Consider the following 20,000-nt stretch of genomic DNA (forward strand, 5'->3'; position numbering starts at 1 on the left):
GCAGAGCAGAGCCCTGGTCTAGTCTGGTCTCGTCTGCTGGGTACAGGAAAAAGAAGCAGGGAGTGGGACCGAGGTGATCTGGCGCGATGTGTTTACCCAGTCAAGATGGAAAAAACACAACAAACACAGCGATCTTACTAATAAGACCGAGAGAACCAGGACAAACAGTACTAGGAGTCGGTTAGATGACTGCTGAGGGGAGGAATGAAGGATACAGCAGGAGAAGACAAGCAGAAACATCCAGTTAATGGAACAGAAGTAACAGCCCAGCAAACACTGCAACATTGTGTCAAAGTTCAGACAACTTAGTGTGCTGGTTCTGTGTTTGCGGGGAGTTGTTGGGACAGTGATGTCGACCGTCTGTCTATGCACTTAACCCAGAGGAAGAGGGTAGTCTTAATGTTTGCTCTCTGTTCGCCGCTCCCCAGATGTGATAGTTAATCAAGTTTTAGTACAACGAATGACTGTTTACCTGGTGGCTGGTAGTGTGCTGACTCTGGTGAAGAACACAGAGGGTTCTATGTCAACATGCACTCCCAGGGTCAGGTCCCGATAGTAGCCCTCCACCTTGCCTGCTCCCCCCGAGTACTTAAACGTCATCACAGCTTCCAACGTCTGGAGAGAGAGAGAAAGGAAAGGAAGACGGAGAAATCTCATTTTAGACAAGGCTATTCTAAGATGGAGTGCAAAGCATTAAACCGTAACTCAATGATGAAGGTCGAAGGTCGAAGCTAAGCGAGGTTCACAAAATGCCTTGGATAAAGTTAACCTGTTGAGATGGTCCTGCAGTTTCTATGAAATCCTGCATGGAAGAATAAACCTGTATGTCTGGGGTCAAACGTGTTCTGATGTGTAATCAAGAGTGGAGTGAAAAGGAGGGTTATTAGAGCGTCTTGAGTCTTCTCTCGATATTTATACAATGTATTTGGGAAAAGGTGTGTGTGTGCCAGTGAGTGAGTGTGTGTGCCAGTGAGTGAGTGTGTGTGCGTGTAAGGTTGTGTGTGCCAGTGAGTGAGTGTGTGTGCGTGTAAGGTTGTGTGTGCCAGTGAGTGAGTGTGTGTGCGTGTAAGGTTGTGTGTGCCAGTGAGTGAGTGTGTGTGCGTGTAAGGTTGTGTGTGCCAGTGAGTGAGTGTGTGTGTGTGTAAGGTTGTGTGTGCCAGTGAGTGAGTGTGTGTGTGTGTGTGTAAGGTTGTGTGTGCCAGTGAGTGAGTGTGTGTGTGTGTGTGTAAGGTTGTGTGTGCCAGTGAGTGAGTGTGTGTGTGTGTGTGTAAGGTTGTGTGTGCCAGTGAGTGAGTGTGAGTGTGTGTGTGTGTGTGTGTGTGTGTGTGTGTGTGTGTGTGTGTGTGTGTGTGTGTGTGTGTGTGTGTGTGTGTGTGTGTGTGTGTGTGTGTGTGTGTGTGTGTGTGTGTGTGTGTGTGTGTGTGTGTGTGTGTGTGTGTGTGTGTGTGTGCCAGTGAGTGAGTGTGTGTGTGTGTAAGGTTGTGTGTGCATACATGTAAACACACGCCTTTGTTTACATTGAAGGCTGACTGGCCCTCAAGCCATGTGTGTAATCCATTGAGCTAGGCCAAGCGCACGCGTGGGTGTGTGTATTTCTGCGTGTGTGTGTGTACATGCAGTGCCTGTAAACACAGACCAGGTACGAACAGGTTTTCATCATGTTTCTCTGTCCAACTGCCTGTCCATGAATCTTTAACCCCATCCAGAGTGATCATCACGCAGTATGGAGCCAGTGACTTTCAGCTCCATTTCCCCTGGCTGTCTCCTCTGTGGAGGGCCTGACTACACATCACCTTCATGGCTCAATGCACACTTTCAGAATAGCCCAAGCGAAAGGCTTAACCCCAAAGAGATGGTGTCTAAGACGGTCCATCATCCTTCCTCCTCCTCCTCCTCCTCCCTCTCTTCCTGTGTTAAATGGTGCACCACATGCCCATGGCCCTGGGGTTGTTATGTAAAAGAGCCACTGTATCGTGTCTGAGGCACACATGGCCCTCTCTCTCCTGGTCACGCATGTCTGTGTGTGTCCTTCAGCCAGAGGGACAGATGCCCATCTCTCTCTTGCTTGACAAGATCTTATCTGGTTCCCCCTCTCTCTCCTGTTCTCTCCTCCTCTCTCTCCTCCTCTCCCTCTCCTGTTCTCTCCTCCTCTCTCTCCTCCTCTCCCTCTCCTGTTCTCTCCTCCTCTCTCTCCTCCTCTCTCTCCTGTTCTCTCTCCTGTTCTCTCTCCTGTTCTCTCCTGTTCTCTCTCCTGTTCTCTCCTCTCTCTCCTGTTCTCTCCTCCTCTCTCTCCTGTTCTCTCCTCTCTCTCCTGTTCTCTCCTCTCTCTCTCCTGTTCTCTCCTCCTCTCTCTCCTGTTCTCTCCTCCTCTCTCTCCTGTTCTCTCCTCTCTCTCCTGTTCTCTCCTCTCTCTCCTGTTCTCTCCTCTCTCTCCTGTTCTCTCCCTCTCTCTCTCCTGTTCTCTCCTCTCTCTCTCTCCTGTTCTCTCCTGTTCTCTCCTCCTCTCTCTCCTGTTCTCTCCTCTCTCTCCTGTTCTCTCCTCTCTCTCCTGTTCTCTCCTCTCTCCTGTTCTCTCCTCCTCTCTCTCCTGTTCTCTCCTGTTCTCTCTCCTGTTCTCTCCTCCTCTCTCTCCTGTTCTCTCCTCCTCTCTCTCCTGTTCTCTCCTCCTCTCTCTCCTGTTCTCTCCTCCTCTCTCTCCTGTTCTCTCCTCCTGTTCTCTCCCCCTCTCTCTCCTGTTCTCTCCTCCTCTCTCTCCTGTTCTCTCCTCCTCTCTCTCCTGTTCTCTCCTCCTCTCTCTCCTGTTCTCTCCTCCTCTCTCTCCTGTTCTCTCCTCTCTCTCCTGTTCTCTCCCCCTCTCTCTCCTGTTCTCTCCTGTTCGCTCCTCCTCTCCCCCTCTCTCTCCTGTTCTCTCCTCCTCTCTCTCCTGTTCTCTCCTCCTCTCTCTCCTGTTCTCTCCTCCTCTCTCTCCTGTTCTCTCCTCCTCTCCCCCTCTCTCTCCTGTTCTCTCCCTATTCTCTCCTCGCTCTCCTGTTCTCTCCCCCCTCTCTCTCCTCTCCCCTCTCTCTCTCCTCTCCCCCTCTCTCTCTCTCCTCTCCCCCTCTCTCTCCTGTTCTCTCCTCTCTTGCCTCCTCTCTCTCTCCTGTTCTCTCCCCCTCTCCCCCTCTCTCCTGTTCTCTTCTCTTCTCCCCCTCTCTCTCCTGTTCTCTCCTCTCCACCTCTCTCTCCTGTTCTCTCCTCCTCCCCCTCTCTCTCCTGTTCTCTCCTCCTCTCCCTCTCTCTCCTGTTCTCTCCTCCTCTCTCTCCTTCTCTCCTGTTCTCTCTCCCTCCCCCTCTCTCTCCTCCTCTCCCCCTCTCTCTCCTGTTCTCTCATCCTCTCCCCCTCTCTCTCCTGTTCTCTCCCCCTCTCTCTCCTGTTCTCTCCCCCTCTCCTGTTCTCTCCTCCTTCTCTCCTCCTCTCCCCTCTCTCTCCTCCTCTCCCCCTCTCTCTCCTCCTCTCCCCTCCTCTCTCTCTCATCCTCTCTCTCCTGTTCTCTCCTCCTCTCCCCTCTCTCTCCTGTTCTCTCCTCCTCTCCCCCTCTCTCTCCTGTTCTCTCCTCTCTCTCCTTCTCTCCACCTCTCTATCCTGTTCTCTCCCCCTCTCTCTCCTCCTCTCTCTCTCCTGTTCTCTCCTCCTCTCTCTCTCCTGTTCTCTCCTCCTCTCTCTCTCCTGTTCTCTCCTCCTCTCTCTCCTGTTCTCTCCCCCTCTCTCTCCTCCTCTCTCTCCTGTTCTCTCCTCCTCTCTCACCTGTTCTCTCCTCCTCTCTCACCTGTTCTCTCCTCCTCTCTCACCTGTTCTCTCCTCCTCTCTCTCTCCTCCTCTCTCTCTCCTCCTCTCTCTCTCCTCTCTCTCTCTCTCTCTCTCCTCCTCTCTCTCCTCCTCTCTCTCCTCCTCTCTCTCTCATCCTCTCTCTCATGTTCTCTCCTCCTCTCCCCTCTCTCTCCCTCTCTCTCCTCCTCTCCCCCTCTCTCTCCTCCTCTCCCCCTCTCTCTCCTGTTCTCTCCTGTTCTCTCCTGTTCTCTCCTGTTCTCTCCTCTCTCTCTCCTCCTCTCTCTCTCCTCCTCTCTCTCATGTTCTCTCCTCCTCTCCCCTCTCTCTCTCTCTCTCCTCCTCTCCCCCTCTCCTGTCTCTCTCCTGTTCTCTCCTGTTCTCTCCTGTTCTCTCCTGTTCTCTCCTCCTCTCTCCTGTTCTCTCCTCCTCTCTCTCCTGTTCTCTCCTCTCCCCTCTCTCTCCTGTTCTCTCCCCTGTTCTCTCCCCTGTTCTCTCCCCCTCTCTCTCCTGTTCTCTCCTCCTCTCTCTCCTGTTCTCTCCTCCTCTCTCCCCTGTTCTCTCCTCCTCTCTCCCCTGTTCTCTCCTCCTCTCTCCCCTGTTCTCTCCTCCTCTCTCCCCTGTTCTCTCCTCCTCTCTCCCCTGTTCTCTCCTCCTCTCTCCCCTGTTCTCTCCTCCTCTCTCCCCTGTTCTCTCCTATTGGTCCTTCTGTAGCTCAGTTGGTAGAGCATGGCGCTTGTAACGCCAGGGTAGTGGGTTCGATCCCCGGGACCACCCATACGTAGAATGTATGCACACATGACTGTAAGTCGCTTTGGATAAAAGCGTCTGCTAAATGGCATATATTATATATATTATTCCTCTCTCTCCTCCTCTCCCCTGTTCTCTCCTCCTCTCCCCCTCTCTCTCCTGTTCTCTCCTCCTCTCCCCCTCTCTCTCCTGTTTTCTCCTACTCTCACCCTCTCTCTCCTCCTCTCTCTCTCTCCTGTTCTCTCCTCCTCTCCCCCTCTCTCTCCTGTTTTCTCCTACTCTCACCCTCTCTCTCCTCTCTCTCTCTCTCCTGTTCTCTCCTCCTCTCCCCCTCTCTCCTGTTCTCTTCTCCCCCTCTCTCTCCTGTTCTCTCCTCTCTCTCCTGTTCTCTCCTCCTCTCCCCCTCTCTCTCCTGTCCTCTCCTCCTCTCTCTCCTGTTCTCTCCTCTTCTCCCCCTCTCTCACCTGTTCTCTCCTCCTCCCCCTCTCTCTCCTGTTCTCTCCTCCTCTCCCTCTCTCTCCTCCTCTCCCTCTCTCTCCTCCTCTCTCTCCTTCTCTCCCCCTCTCTCCTGTTCTCTCCTCCCCCCCCTCTCTCCCCTCCTGTTCTCTCCTGTTCTCTCCTGTTCTCTCCTCCTCTCTCTCCTGTTCTCTCCTCCTCTCTCTCCTGTTCTCTCCTCCTCTCTCTCCTGTTCTCTCCTCCTCTCTCTCCTGTTCTCTCCTCCTCTCTCTCTCCTGTTCTCTCCTCCTCTCTCTCCTGTTCTCTCCCCTTCTCTCTCCTGTTCTCTCCCCCTCTCTCTCCTGTTCTCTCCCCCTCTCTCTCCTGTTCTCTCCCCCTCTCTCTCTCCCTCTCCCCCTCTCTCTCCTGTTCTCTCCTCCCTCTCCCCCTCTCTCTCCTGTTCTCTCCTCCTCTCTCCAGTTCTCTCCTCCTCTCTCTCCTGTTCTCTCCTCCTCTCTCTCTCCTGTTCTCTCCTGTTCTCTCCTCCTCTCTCTCCTGTTCTCTCCCCTTCTCTCTCCTGTTCTCTCCTCCTCTCTCTCCCTCTCCCCCTCTCTCTCCTCCTCTCTCTCCTCCTCTCTCCTGTTATCTCCTGTTCTCTCCTCCTCTCCCCCTCTCTCTCCTGTTCTCCCCCTCTCTCTCCTGTTCTCTCCTCCTCTCTCTCCTGTTCTCTCCTTCTCTCCCCCTCTCTCCTGTTCTCTCCTCCTCTCTCTCCTGTTCTCTCCTTCTCTCCCCCTCTCTCCTGTTCTCTCCTCCTCTCCCCCTCTCTCTCCTGTTCTCTCCTCCCCCTCTCTCCTGTTCTCTTCTCTTCTCCCCCTCTCTCTCCTGTTCTCTCCTCCTCTCCCCCTCTCTCCTGTTCTCTCCTCTCTCCTGTTCTCTTCTCTTCTCCCCCTCTCTCTCCTGTTCTCTCCTCCTCCCCTCTCTCCTGTTCTCTCCTCCTCTCCCTCTCTCTCCTGTTCTCTCCTCCTCTCTCTCCTCCTCTCCCCTGTTCTCTTCTCTTCTCCCCCTCTCTCTCCTGTTCTCTCCTCCTCTCCTCCTCTCTCTCCTGTTCTCTCCTCCTCTCCTCCTCTCCCTCCTCCTCTCCCCCTCTCCTGTTCTCTCCTCCTCTCTCTCCTCCTCTCTCTCCTGTTCTCTCTCCTGTTCTCTCCTCCTCTCTCCAGCTGCAAATAACTAGATTTCTCCTTAACTAAGTGAATTAGTCAACACACAAAATACATTTCATCACTTTTGATGAATTGGTTATTCTTTGAGACACAGAGTTATACCGTGCAGAAGGCTGACACATATGTACAGGCGATGCGAGACAAAGACGGTCACTGAGACGCACCTCCTCTCCTTCTGCTGTTTAACATGCAGGGCTCATTGTGGAGGGGTCTGGTGTGAGCGTGATGTAAATGAGGTTGTATTACGACAGGGAGGTTGCAGGAGGACCATGTTGTGGGAGGAGGCTGATGACCCACACGGTAAAGATGGACACAGTCCTAGTCAGAGACATGGCACAGACAGACACACAGACCTAGCCACGGCAGAGACAGACAGACCTAGTCACGGCACAGACAGACACACAGACCTAGTCACGGCACAGACAGACACACAGACCTAGTCACGGCAGAGAGAGACACACAGACCTAGTCACGGCACAGAGAGACACACAGACCTAGTCACGGCAGAGAGATACACACAGACCTAGTCACGGCAGAGAGATACACACAGACCTAGTCACGGCAGAGACAGACACACAGACCTAGTCACGGTACAGAGAGACACACAGACCTAGTCACGGCACAGAGAGACACACAGACCTAGTCACGGCACAGAGAGACACACAGACCTAGTCACGGCACAGACAGACACACAGACCTAGTCACGGCACAGACAGACACACAGACCTAGTCACGGCAGAGACAGACAGACCTAGTCACGGTACAGAGAGACACACAGACCTAGTCACGGCAGAGACAGACAGACCTAGTCACGGCAGACAGACACACAGACCTAGTCACGGCAGAGACAGACATACAGACCTAGTCACGGCAGAGACAGACATACAGAACTAGTCACGGCAGAGACAGACACACAGACCTAGTCACGGCAGAGACAGACACACAGACCTAGTCACGGCAGAGACAGACACACAGACCTAGTCACGGCAGAGACAGACACACAGACCTAGTCACGGCAGAGACAGACACACAGACCTAGTCACGGCAGAGACAGACACACAGACCTAGTCACGGCAGAGACAGACACACAGACCTAGTCACGGCAGAGACAGACACACAGACCTAGTCACGGCACAGACAGACACACAGACCTAGTCACGGCACAGACAGACACACAGACCTAGTCACGGCAGAGACAGACAGACCTAGTCACGGCAGAGACAGACAGACCTAGTCACGGTACAGAGACAGACAGACCTAGTCACGGTACAGAGAGACACACAGACCTAGTCACGGCACAGACAGACAGACCTAGTCAAGACAGAGAGACAGACCTAGTCAAGACAGACAGACAGACAGACCTAGTCAAGACAGACAGACCTAGTCAAGACAGACAGACAGACAGACCTAGTCAAGACAGACAGACAGACAGACCTAGTCAAGACAGACAGACAGACAGACAGACAGACAGACAGACAGACAGACAGACAGACAGACAGACAGACAGACAGACAGACAGACAGACAGACAGACAGACAGACAGACCAAGTCAAGACAGACAGACAGACAGACAGACCTAGTCAAGAGAGACAGACCTAGTCAAGACAGACAGACAGACAGACCTAGTCAAGACAGACAGACAGACAGACAGACAGACAGACCTAGTCAAGAGAGACAGACCTAGTCAAGACAGACAGACAGACAGACCTAGTCAAGAGAGACAGACCTAGTCAAGACAGACAGACAGACAGACCTAGTCAAGACAGACAGACAGACAGACCTAGTCAAGACAGACAGACAGACAGACAGACAGACAGACAGACAGACAGACAGACAGACAGACAGACAGACAGACAGACAGACAGACAGACAGACAGACAGACAGACAGACAGACAGACAGACAGACAGACCAAGTCAAGACAGACAGACAGACAGACAGACCTAGTCAAGAGAGACAGACCTAGTCAAGACAGACAGACAGACAGACCTAGTCAAGACAGACAGACAGACAGACCTAGTCAAGACAGACAGACAGACAGACAGACAGACAGACAGACAGACAGACAGACAGACAGACAGACAGACAGACAGACAGACAGACAGACAGACAGACAGACAGACAGACAGACAGACAGACAGACAGACAGACAGACAGACAGACAGACAGACAGACAGACAGACAGACAGACAGACAGACAGACAGACAGACAGACAGACAGACAGACAGAACGAGTCACAGCAGAGACATGATTCTAAAAGTGCCATGACCGTCACCATCAAAAGACACAAATCTTTGGGGAAAATGAATGTAAAATGTCCTGTTTGTAGGGCAGGACTGTTGGTTGGCTGGGCAGCCAGATGGTCCGGTTTGTAACGGTGTAGGTGCCAATGAGCCAGGCACGACTTCTGAGGAGATATGGAGGGGATGGAGGGAGGGGGCGGAGGTAGATGACAGGGGTGATGGAGAGGAAGTGTGGTCTGTTTGTTATTCCACCTCTCGGATACTTCCTTCCAGACACACTCTCTAAAAGATCATCACACTGATCGAGCCACCCCCCCGCTCTTCTCTCTCTCCCTCCCCATCTTCTCTCTCTAGCTCGCTCTTCATTCCCCCTCCCCATCTTCTCTCTCCCTCTCTTCTTTCCCCCTCTCTCGCTCTTCATTCCCTCTCTCCCTTCTTTCCCCCTCTCAATCTTCTCTCTCTCCCTCTCTTCATTCCATCTTCGCTATCTACCTCTCTCTTCATTCCATCTTCTCTCTCTCCCTCTCTCTTCTTTCCCCCTCCCCTCTTCTCTCTCTCTTCTTTCCTCCTCACCATCTTCTCCCTCTCTTCTTTCCCCCTCCCCATCTTCTCTCTCTCCCTCTCTCTTCTTTCCCCCTCCCCATGTTCTCTCTCTCCCTCTCTCCTTTCCCCCTCCCCATCTTCACTCTCCCTCTCTCTTCTTTCCCCCTCCATTGCTCTTCTTTCCCCCTCTTCTCTCTCTCCTTTCCCCCTCTTCTCTCTCTCTTCTTTCCCCCCCTCTCTCTTCTTTCTCTCTCTCTCTTCTTTCCCCCTCTTCTCTCTCTCTCTTCTTTCCCCCTCTTCTCTCTCTCTCTTCTTTCCTCCTCTCTCTCTTCTTTCCCCCTCTTCTCCCTCTCTTCTTTCCCCCTCTTCTCCCTCTCTTCTTTCCCCCTCTTCTCCCTCTCTTCTTTCCCCCTCTTCTCCCTCTCTTCTTTCCCCCTCTTCTCCCTCTCTTCTTTCCCCCTCTTCTCCCTCTCTCTTCTTTCTCTCTCTTCTCCCTCTCTTCTTTCCCCCTCTTCTCTCTCCCCATCTTCTTTCCCCCTCTCTCTCTCTCTTCTTTCCCCCTCTTCTCTCTCTCTTCTTTCCCCCTCTCTCTCTCTCTTCTTTCCCCCTCTCTCTCTCTCTTCTTTCCCCCTCTTCTCTCTCTCTCTTCTTTCCCCCTCTTCTCTCTCTCTCTTCTTTCCTCCTCTTCTCTCTTCTTTCCCACTCTTCTCTCTCTTCTTTCCCCCTCTTCTCCCTCTCTTCTTTCCCCCTCTTCTCCCTCTCTTCTTTCCCCCTCTTCTCCCTCTCTTCTTTCCCCCTCTTCTCCCTCTCTCTTCTTTCCCCCTCTTCTCCCTCTCCCTCTCTCTCTCTCTCTCCCCATCTTCTCTCTCTCCCTCTCTTCTTTCCCCCTCTTCTCTCTCTCTCTTCTTTCCCCCTCTCTCTTTCCCTTCTTTCTTCTCTCTCTCCCTCTCTTCTTTCCCCCTCCCCATCTTCTCTCTCTCTCTTATTTCCCCCTCCCAATCTTCTCTCTCCCTCTCTCTTCTTTCCCCCTCCACATCTTCTCTCTCTCCCTCTCTTCTTTCCCCCTCCCCTTCTTCTGTCTCTCTCCCTCTCTTCTTTCCCCGTCGCTCTCTCTCTTCTTTCCCCCTCCCCATCTTCTCTCTCTCCCTCTCTTCTTTCCTCCTCGCTCTCTCTCTTCTTTCCCCCTCCCCATCTTCTCTCTCCCTCTCTCTTCTTTCCCCCTCCCCATCTTCTCTCTCTCCCTCTCTCTTCTTTCCCCCTCCCCATCTTCTCTCTCCCTCTCTCTTCTTTCCCCCTCCCCATCTTCTCTCTCTCCCTCTCTCTTCTTTCCCCCTCCCCATCTTCTCTCTCTCCCCCTCTCCTTTCCCCCTCCCCATCTTCTCTCTCTCCCTCTCTCCCCCTCCCCATCTTTGCACTCCCTCTCTCTTCTTTCCCCCTCCATTGCTCTTCTTTCCCCCTCTTCTCCCTCTCTCTTCTTTCCCCATCTTCTCTCTCTCCCTCTCTTCTTTCCCCATCTTCTCTCTCTCCCTCTCTCTTCTTTCCCCCTCCCCATCTTCTCTCTCTCCCTCTCTTCTTTCCCCCTCCCCATCTCTCTCTCCCTCTCTCTTCTTTCCCCCTCCCCTCTTCTCTCTCTCTCTTCTTTCCCCCTCCCCATCTTCTCTCCCTCTTCTTTCCCCCTCCCCATCTTCTCTCTCCCTCTCTCTTCTTTCCCCCTCCCCATCTTCTCTCTCTCCCTCTCTCTTCTTTCCCCCTCTCCATCTTCTCTCTCTCCCTCGCTCTTCATTCCATCTTCTCTCTCCCTCTCTTCTTCATTCCATCTTCTCTCTCCCTCTCTTCTTTCCCCCTCCCCATCTTCTCTCTCTCCCTCTCTCTTCTTTCCCCCTCCCCATCTTCTCTCTCCCTCTCTCTTCTTTCCCCCTCCCCATCTTCTCTCTCCCTCTCTCTTCTTTCCCCCTCCCCATCTTCTCTCTCTCCCTCTCTCTTCTTTCCCCCTCCCCATCTTCTCTCTCCCTCTCTCTTCATTCCCCCTCTCCATCTTTCTCTCTTCATTCCCCCTCTTCATCTTCTCTCTCTCCCTCTCTCTTCATTCCATCTTCTCTCTCTCCCTCTCTCTTCATTCCATCTTCCCTCTCTCTTCATTCCCCCTCTCCATATTCTCTCTCTCTCTCTCTTCATTCCCCCTCTCCATATTCTCTCTCTCTCTCTTCATTCCCCCTCTCCATCTTCTATCTCTCCCTCTCTCTTCATTCCCCCTCTTCATCTTCTCTCTCTCCCTCTCTCTTCATTCCATCTTATCTCTCTCCCTCTCTTCATTCCCCCTCTCCATCTTCTCCCTCTCTCTTCATTCCCCCTCTCCATCTTCTCTCACTCCCTCTCTCTTCATTCCCCATCTCTCTCTCTTCATTCCCCATCTCTCTCTCTTCATTCCCCATCTCTCTCTCTTCATTCCCCATCTCTCTCTCTTCATTCCCCATCTCTCTCTTCATTCCCCATCTCTCTCTCTTCATTCCCCATCTCTCTCTCTTCATTCCCCATCTCTCTCTCTTCATTCCCCATCTCTCTCTCTTCATTCCCCATCTCTCTCTCTCTACCAGTGAATAACTTAACTGTAAGGGCCTTGCTGAATGGGGAAGGCACTTAGTGCTCCATGCCTGTAATGCCTTCTGTCTTTCCATAATTGAAAATGTTACTTTTCTTTAAGGAGCACATCGCCCTATATGATGGCAAGCTATATGATGGGAAGCAGTTACAGTCCCCTGCCTTAATTATTGTTAGGAAGTACGCCCTCCTATAGCACTACGCCCTCCTATAGCACTACGCCCTCCTATAGCACTACGCCCTCCTATAGCACTACGCCCTCCTATAGCACTACGCCCTCCTATAGCACTACGCCCTCCTATAGCACTACGCCCTCCTATAGCACTACACCCTCCTATAGCACTACGCCCTCCTATAGCACTACGCCCTCCTATAGCACTACAACCTCCTATAGCACTACAACCTCCTATAGCACTACAACCTCCTATAGCACTACAACCTCCTATAGCACTACACCCTCCTATAGCACTACACCCTCCTATAGCACTACACCCTCCTATAGCACTACACCCTCCTATGTGTCTAGATAACGGTAAACCCTCCTGTAGCACTACGCCCTCCTATAGCACTACGCCCTCCTATAGCACTACGCCCTCCTATAGCACTACGCCCTCCTATAGCACTACGCCCTCCTATAGCACTACGCCCTCCTATAGCACTACGCCCTCCTATAGCACTACGCCCTCCTATAGCACTACGCCCTCCTATAGCACTACGCCCTCCTATAGCACTACGCCCTCCTATAGCACTACGCCCTCCTATAGCACTACGCCCTCCTATAGCACTACGCCCTCCTATAGCACTACGCCCTCCTATAGCACTACGCCCTCCTATAGCACTACGCCCTCCTATAGCACTACGCCCTCCTATAGCACTACGCCCTCCTATAGCACTACAACCTCCTATAGCACTACAACCTCCTATAGCACTACACCCTCCTATAGCACTACACCCTCCTATGTGTCTAGATAACGGTAAACCCTCCTATAGCACTACGCCCTCCTATAGCACTACGCCCTCCTATAGCACTATGCCCTCCTATAGCACTACGCCCTCCTATAGCACTACGCCCTCCTATAGCACTACGCCCTCCTATAGCACTACGCCCTCCTATAGCACTACGCCCTCCTATAGCACTACGCCCTCCTATAGCACTACGCCCTCCTATAGCACTACGCCCTCCTATAGCACTACGCCCTCCTATAGCACTACACCCTCCTATAGTACTACACCCTCCTATGTGTCTAGATAACGGTAAACCCTCCTGTAGCACTACGCCCTCCTATAGCACTACGCCCTCCTATAGCACTACGCCCTCCTATAGCAGTACACCCTCCTATAGCAGTACACCCTCCTAAAGCAGTACACCCTCCTAAAGCAGTACACCCTCCTAAAGCAGTACACCCTCCTAAAGCAGTACACCCTCCTAAAGCAGTACACCCTCCTAAAGCAGTACACCCTCCTAAAGCAGTACACCCTCCTAAAGCAGTACACCCTCCTAAAGCAGTACACCCTCCTAAAGCAGTACACCCTCCTATAGTAGTACACCCTCCTAAAGCAGTACACCCTCCTAAAGCAGTACACCCTCCTATAGTAGTACACCCTCCTATAGTAGTACACCCTCCTATAGTAGTACACCCTCCTATAGTAGTACACCCTCCTATAGTAGTACACCCTCCTATAGTAGTACACCCTCCTAAAGCAGTACACCCTCCTATAGCAGTACACCCTCCTATAGCAGTACACCCTCCTAAAGCAGTACACCCTCCTAAAGCAGTACACCCTCCTAAAGCTGTACACCCTCCTAAAGCAGTACACCCTCCTAAAGCAGTACACCCTCCTAAAGCAGTACACCCTCCTATAGTAGTACACCCTCCTATAGTAGTAAACCCTCCTATAGTAGTAAACCCTCCTATAGTAGTAAACCCTCCTATAGCAGTAAACCCTCCTATAGCAGTAAACCCTCCTATAGCAGTACACCCTCCTATAGCAGTACACCCTCCTATAGCAGTACACCCTCCTATAGCAGTACACCCTCCTATAGCAGTACACCCTCCTATAGCAGTACACCCTCCTATAGTAGTAAACCCTCCTATAGTAGTAAACCCTCCTATAGTACTACACCCTCCTATAGTACTACACCTTCCTATAGTAGTAAACCCTCCTATAGTCCTACACCCTCCTATAGTACTACACCCTCCTATAGTAGTACACCCTCCTAAAGCAGTACACCCTCCTATAGTAGTACACCCTCCTATAGTAGTACACCCTCCTATAGTACTACACCCTCCTATAGTACTACACCCTCCTATAGTACTACACCCTCCTATAGTACTACACCCTCCTATAGTACTACACCCTCCTATAGTACCACACCCTCCTATAGTACCACACCCTCCTATAGTACTACACCCTCCTATAGTACTACACCCTCCTATAGTAGTAAACCCTCCTATAGTAGTACACCCTCCTAAAGCAGTACACCCTCCTATAGTAGTACACCCTCCTATAGTAGTACACCCTCCTATAGTAGTACACCCTCCTATAGTAGTACACCCTCCTATAGTAGTACACCCTCCTAATGCAGTACACCCTCCTATAGTAGTACACCCTCCTAATGCAGTACACCCTCCTAAAGCAGTACACCCTCCTAAAGCAGTACATCCTCCTAAAGCAGTACACCCTCCTAAAGCAGTACACCCTCCTATAGTAGTACATCCTCCTAAAGCAGTACACCCTCCTAAAGCAGTACATCCTCCTAATGCAGTACACCCTCCTAATGCAGTACACCCTCCTAAAGCAGTACACCCTCCTATAGTAGTACACCCTCCTAAAGTAGTACACCCTCCTATAGCAGTACACCCTCCTATAGCAGTACACCCTCCTAAAGCAGTACACCCTCCTAAAGCAGTACACCCTCCTAAAGCAGTACACCCTCCTAAAGCAGTACACCCTCCTAAAGCAGTACACCCTCCTAAAGCAGTACACCCTCCTAAAGCAGTACACCCTCCTAAAGCAGTACACCCTCCTAAAGCAGTACACCCTCCTAAAGCAGTACACCCTCCTAAAGCAGTACACCCTCCTAAAGCAGTACACCCTCCTATAGTAGTACACCCTCCTATAGTAGTACACCCTCCTATAGTAGTACACCCTCCTATAGTAGTAAACCCTCCTATAGTAGTAAACCCTCCTATAGTACTACACCCTCCTATAGTACTACACCTTCCTATAGTAGTAAACCCTCCTATAGTCCTACACCCTCCTATAGTACTACACCCTCCTATAGTAGTACACCCTCCTAAAGCAGTACACCCTCCTATAGTAGTACACCCTCCTAAAGTAGTACACCCTCCTATAGTAGTACACCCTCCTATAGTAGTACACCCTCTTAAGCAGTAAACCCTCCTATAGTACTACACCCTCCTATAGTACTACACCTTCCTATAGTAGTAAACCCTCCTATAGTCCTACACCCTCCTATAGTACCACACCCTCCTATAGTACTACACCCTCCTATAGTAGTAAACCCTCCTATAGTAGTACACCCTCCTATAGTAGTACACCCTCCTATAGTAGTACATCCTCCTATAGTAGTACACCCTCCTATAGTAGTACACCCTCCTATAGTAGTACACCCTCCTATAGTAGTACACCCTCCTATAGTAGTACACCCTCCTATAGTAGTACACCCTCCTATAGTAGTACACCCTCCTATAGTAGTACACCCTCCTATAGTAGTACACCCTCCTATAGTAGTACACCCTCCTATAGTAGTACACCCTCCTATAGTAGTAAACCCTCCTATAGTAGTAAACCCTCCTATAGTAGTAAACCCTCCTATAGTAGTAAACCCTCCTATAGTAGTAAACCCTCCTATAGTAGTAAACCCTCCTATAGTAGTAAACCCTCCTATAGTAGTACACCCTCCTATAGTAGTACACCCTCCTATAGTAGTACACCCTCCTAATGCAGTACACCCTCCTAAAGCAGTACACCCTCCTAAAGCAGTACATCCTCCTAAAGCAGTACACCCTCCTAAAGCAGTACACCCTCCTAAAGCAGTACACCCTCCTAAAGCAGTACACCCTCCTAAAGCAGTACATCCTCCTAATGCAGTACACCCTCCTAAAGCAGTACACCCTCCTATAGTAGTACACCCTCCTATAGCAGTACACCCTCCTAAAGCAGTACACCCTCCTAAAGCAGTACACCCTCCTAAAGCAGTACACCCTCCTAAAGCAGTACACCCTCCTAAAGCAGTACACCCTCCTAAAGCAGTACACCCTCCTAAAGCAGTACACCCTCCTAAAGCAGTACACCCTCCTAAAGCAGTACACCCTCCTAAAGCAGTACACCCTCCTAAAGCAGTACACCCTCCTAAAGCAGTACACCCTCCTAAAGCAGTACACCCTCCTAAAGCAGTACACCCTCCTATAGTAGTACACCCTCCTATAGTAGTACACCCTCCTATAGTAGTACACCCTCCTATAGTAGTACACCCTCCTATAGTAGTACACCCTCCTATAGTAGTACACCCTCCTATAGTAGTACACCCTCCTATAGTAGTACACCCTCCTATAGTAGTACACCCTCCTATAGTAGTAAACCCTCCTATAGTAGTAAACCCTCCTATAGTAGTAAACCCTCCTATAGTAGTAAACCCTCCTATAGTAGTAAACCCTCCTATAGTAGTAAACCCTCCTATAGTAGTAAACCCTCCTATAGTACTACACCCTCCTATAGTACTACACCCTCCTATAGTAGTAACCTTCAAAAAGGTAACTTTCTCAGCCACTTCTTACAAGTCTTCCCTGCTCTCATAAGTTCCACATCAGAGTCAGATCCTAAATTACCTTAATTGACCCTTCAGTGAGTGGCTGCATGCAGACTGTTCGCAACAGTAAAACAGAAATGTCCGGACCGTCTGTGAATGGGACAGTTTGTTCCTGGTCCAGATAGTTATTCTGGTTGATTGAGGTTGAGGAGAGCAGTTCAGGTTAAGTTGCTATGCAAGCTATCTATGCTCCAATATTTCTCCTTGACAGAATCCTTGCCTACCCATTGTCACTGTTTTTGAGCTATTTTTGGTCCCCTTACACCAGGGCTGTTGCTGAGCAGTTAGAGATATTGTAGTCCTGTATGGTTTTCCCACCCAATGCCTGGCTTACACCACACTGATATTGTTCAAGGCTTCCTTGCACTTCTTCAATAATTCAAAAGTCACTACAGTGCTGCTTGTGGATGTGGTGGAAAACTTTCCTAGTTTGTCAGATGGTCTCCTTGTGAATCATCCTCATGAGTCCAACAGAGGTGTGAGAACGTCAAGCTGTCGCGAGGCCACAAATAGCTGGTATGGCTGTAGAGACGGGTCTATCAGAGACCGCATGCAGATGGACACACAACCAGAGAACCTCAGTGACTACACTGACCTCTGATGGACTTGATCCAGCATACTGTAGTTATGTCTTAGAGATGCAAAATGACGGTAACATACCTAAAATTCCCAGTTTCTTTCAGAAATCCTGGTTAAACGATTACCGGAATAAGGAAGAAATAAGCAGAGAATCTGGAATTCAACATTAATTGTATTTTTGTCAACTCTACAGAACTGAGTAGAAACTAAAAGCAGAACAAATCTTAGGCTAGCAGCACTACTCTGCCTCATTACATCTGGTGCTAATCTCTTCCCATTAAACCAGGACAGACAACTCTCTCTCCAAACCCTGATCTGTATTCCAGCATCATGGCCCTGAGTCTCTGCATCACTGCAGTCCTATAGGTAACCTAACGTGGCAGGTGTAGAAACACACCCGAGCAGAGTTCCCACTTCCCTTTTTCTGGGGGAACGGAAGTGAGGATGAAAATGCTGTATCCTTGAAAAGTGGATGTTATGTTTTGTGGTGACTCCGCATAGCCTTTCCTAAAGCAGGAGCAAGAAGAAACCCTGCCTGGGGCAGTTCATTGATTGGTTGCTAGGCTGGCTGCTTAACATCCAGCCATAGGTATGTTTAGGATTATTAGGCAGACAGGTTTCTTCTGGTTCTGCTCTGTTCAGAAGTACAGTATGATGTGGCCCTGTTTCTATCTATCTATCTGCCCTGCCTGGGACTAACCAACTAGCACACTGATGGGGAACATATTTTTTGAAAACAAAAAGACATTTCATGAATAAATAAAAAAAGGAGAGAGACTGAAAAAGAGATTGCGTGAAAGGAAGTGGCACAAAATAAACCAGCTATGGGAAAGGGTTATAACAGTAGCAGCCTTCTATGCAATTTGATCATTTCAAATGGGCCCTCGCTCTCTCTCCTTTCTCTAGAGATGATGACATTCAACACCAGTGATTTTTTTTTTTTTTTTCTTTTTTACCAAGTCTGGTGAGATTGTGGAAGAACTGCAGTACAATTATATTTGTCCTTTGGCGTTATTACCGTTATCTAGACACAGTGGAGACTAGGACCAAAGTTCAGCTCAACTTGGGCTGTCTGTCTCAAGCGCCTGCTGCTTTCTGCACGTCTCTAACCCTGTTGTGTTTCTATGTCCCTGTCTGTCGCCACAAAGATGTGAGGTAGAGAGAGCCAGAGCGAGAGGGACAAAGTGTATCTTTGTGAGCCCAAACCCAGCAACAACCCCATGGTTTCTCCCAGTAACAGGTGACTGAGCAGCCTAAACGATGCCACCTCAGCTGGCAGCCAGGGTAGCGTGTGGAACATAGTGTGGTTCTGATAGGCCGTGTAAATTATTATGTATAATGACGACCTGGCTGGAATATGGTGATGTCCAGGACAGCTGTTTCATTACGTCCAACAACAGAGGCAGAGAGACCGATCCGGAAGGGACGCTGCAAAGTACTGCAGCAACACGACACTGCATCAGAGCTGTGACTCTGGGAGTCTGTGTTTGGATGCAACAAGGAAGCCTCCAACTATACTGCAGATATCGCTTTTTCACAACAACAAAAAATGTAACTTGTTGTAAGTAGCCTATCATTTATCAGTACATAACCTAGTTACATATTAAGCTTAGACAAGTCTCTCTCTCTCTCTCTCTGAGTACAGGCACCGCTATTGTTATGCTGAGTGCACTCTGAATGCACGGCTTTGTCTGCCTGCTATCTCAGGGACGTTGTCATAGAGACATATTAAAGTAATGCTTGAACGTTGAACGCGTCGTGCTTTATGATCCCTAGGCTACTTGCTATGTTCATTTTCATTCAGATAAGTAGATGGATTAGACTACAGACAATGAACACATTTCATGGGCGGGGCAGTATCATGTTATCCTTTTAACCGCCTGGCCTTTCAGTCTATACGTGCTTATCAACCTGCAAGGTGCGCAAACATAAACATGACTGCTTTATAAATAGTGCATAGACAATTGTAACGCATGTATGGCATGAAGAAATATTAGTGGAAATAATGTAAAATACAACAAGAATAGTTATTTGTTTAGACTTCCTGTCAATGACTCATCAACATTCTAACAGTCTAATAAATACATTTCATATATGCTATTGGGAGAATAACAATTTGTTTGCGTTTATAAAGGTCTTGGGGTAACATTAAAGTACATCAAATCAATTATTTCAACGAACATAAATACATTTTCATGAGTTTATGTTAATCTAGGCTACAAACAAAAACCAAAAACCACTATTTCAAGTCCATCACAAAGAAGTCCATTATAATTTTGTTTTGGCAGGTCTAAAGAAACATTGTGGAAATAAGAAAATGGATTTAAAAGAAAACATCATATAATATTTTAAGTTTATTATGTTACTAGTCTTTGCTTAGTAGCCAAAGCTATGCTGCCGTACGAGTGGTCAGGTGCTGAACACATGGACAGTGCAGATATTCTGGGATAAAGTTACATTTTATAGAGATGCACCTCTTGAATTCTCAGAGATATTTGACAAAAGTTAAGTGTCATAGAAACTGCGGAATATGATCTTTCTGATACTATATAGAAATCAAAACATTTGACCTGCATGTGAGGATTTGATAAAGTGACGCCTCTCTGTCAATTACAAGATGCACCCATCTCTTCATGTACAATTTGACAACAGAAAATATCGTCAAATTATACGATAAACGATAAACATAAATAGGGACAACAACAACTCATCATTACACTTTTCTTTCCAAATTAAATCGCCCTCGTCATTCTGTTGGGCTTAATTTCAATTCAATTTTGAGGCAATGTGTACAATTATCGGCCATTCATCCATTTGCCATTCATTCTTTGAGGAGACAGAGAGGCAGTAGCACCTGGCTGGGTAACAACATCCTACAGCACCTGGTCTTGGCAGGTAAAAAGGCTGGAAATACATTTCTGTTTGTTATTTCAAAATGCGGACAAATGAGCAGTGTAAAATACAAAACATTTAGGAAAAGTCGGGGAAGTTGA

The 20,000-nt window shown here is 49.4% G+C and overlaps 1 protein-coding gene across 2 annotated transcripts in view; it reads right to left on the minus strand.

Moving 5' to 3' along the window:
• Positions 1–20,000, minus strand: part of trappc9 (trafficking protein particle complex subunit 9) — a 329,423-nt gene that overhangs the window by 162,721 nt on the left and 146,702 nt on the right. For both annotated transcript variants that reach the window (XM_046325762.1, XM_046325760.1), the window contains one exon: positions 473–615. In XM_046325762.1, the coding sequence (XP_046181718.1) occupies positions 473–615 (143 nt within the window). The remainder of the gene's footprint in view (positions 1–472; positions 616–20,000) is intronic.

Source organism: Oncorhynchus gorbuscha, linkage group LG24 (genome assembly GCF_021184085.1).
Source record: "Oncorhynchus gorbuscha isolate QuinsamMale2020 ecotype Even-year linkage group LG24, OgorEven_v1.0, whole genome shotgun sequence".
Lineage (NCBI taxonomy): Eukaryota > Metazoa > Chordata > Actinopteri > Salmoniformes > Salmonidae > Oncorhynchus > Oncorhynchus gorbuscha.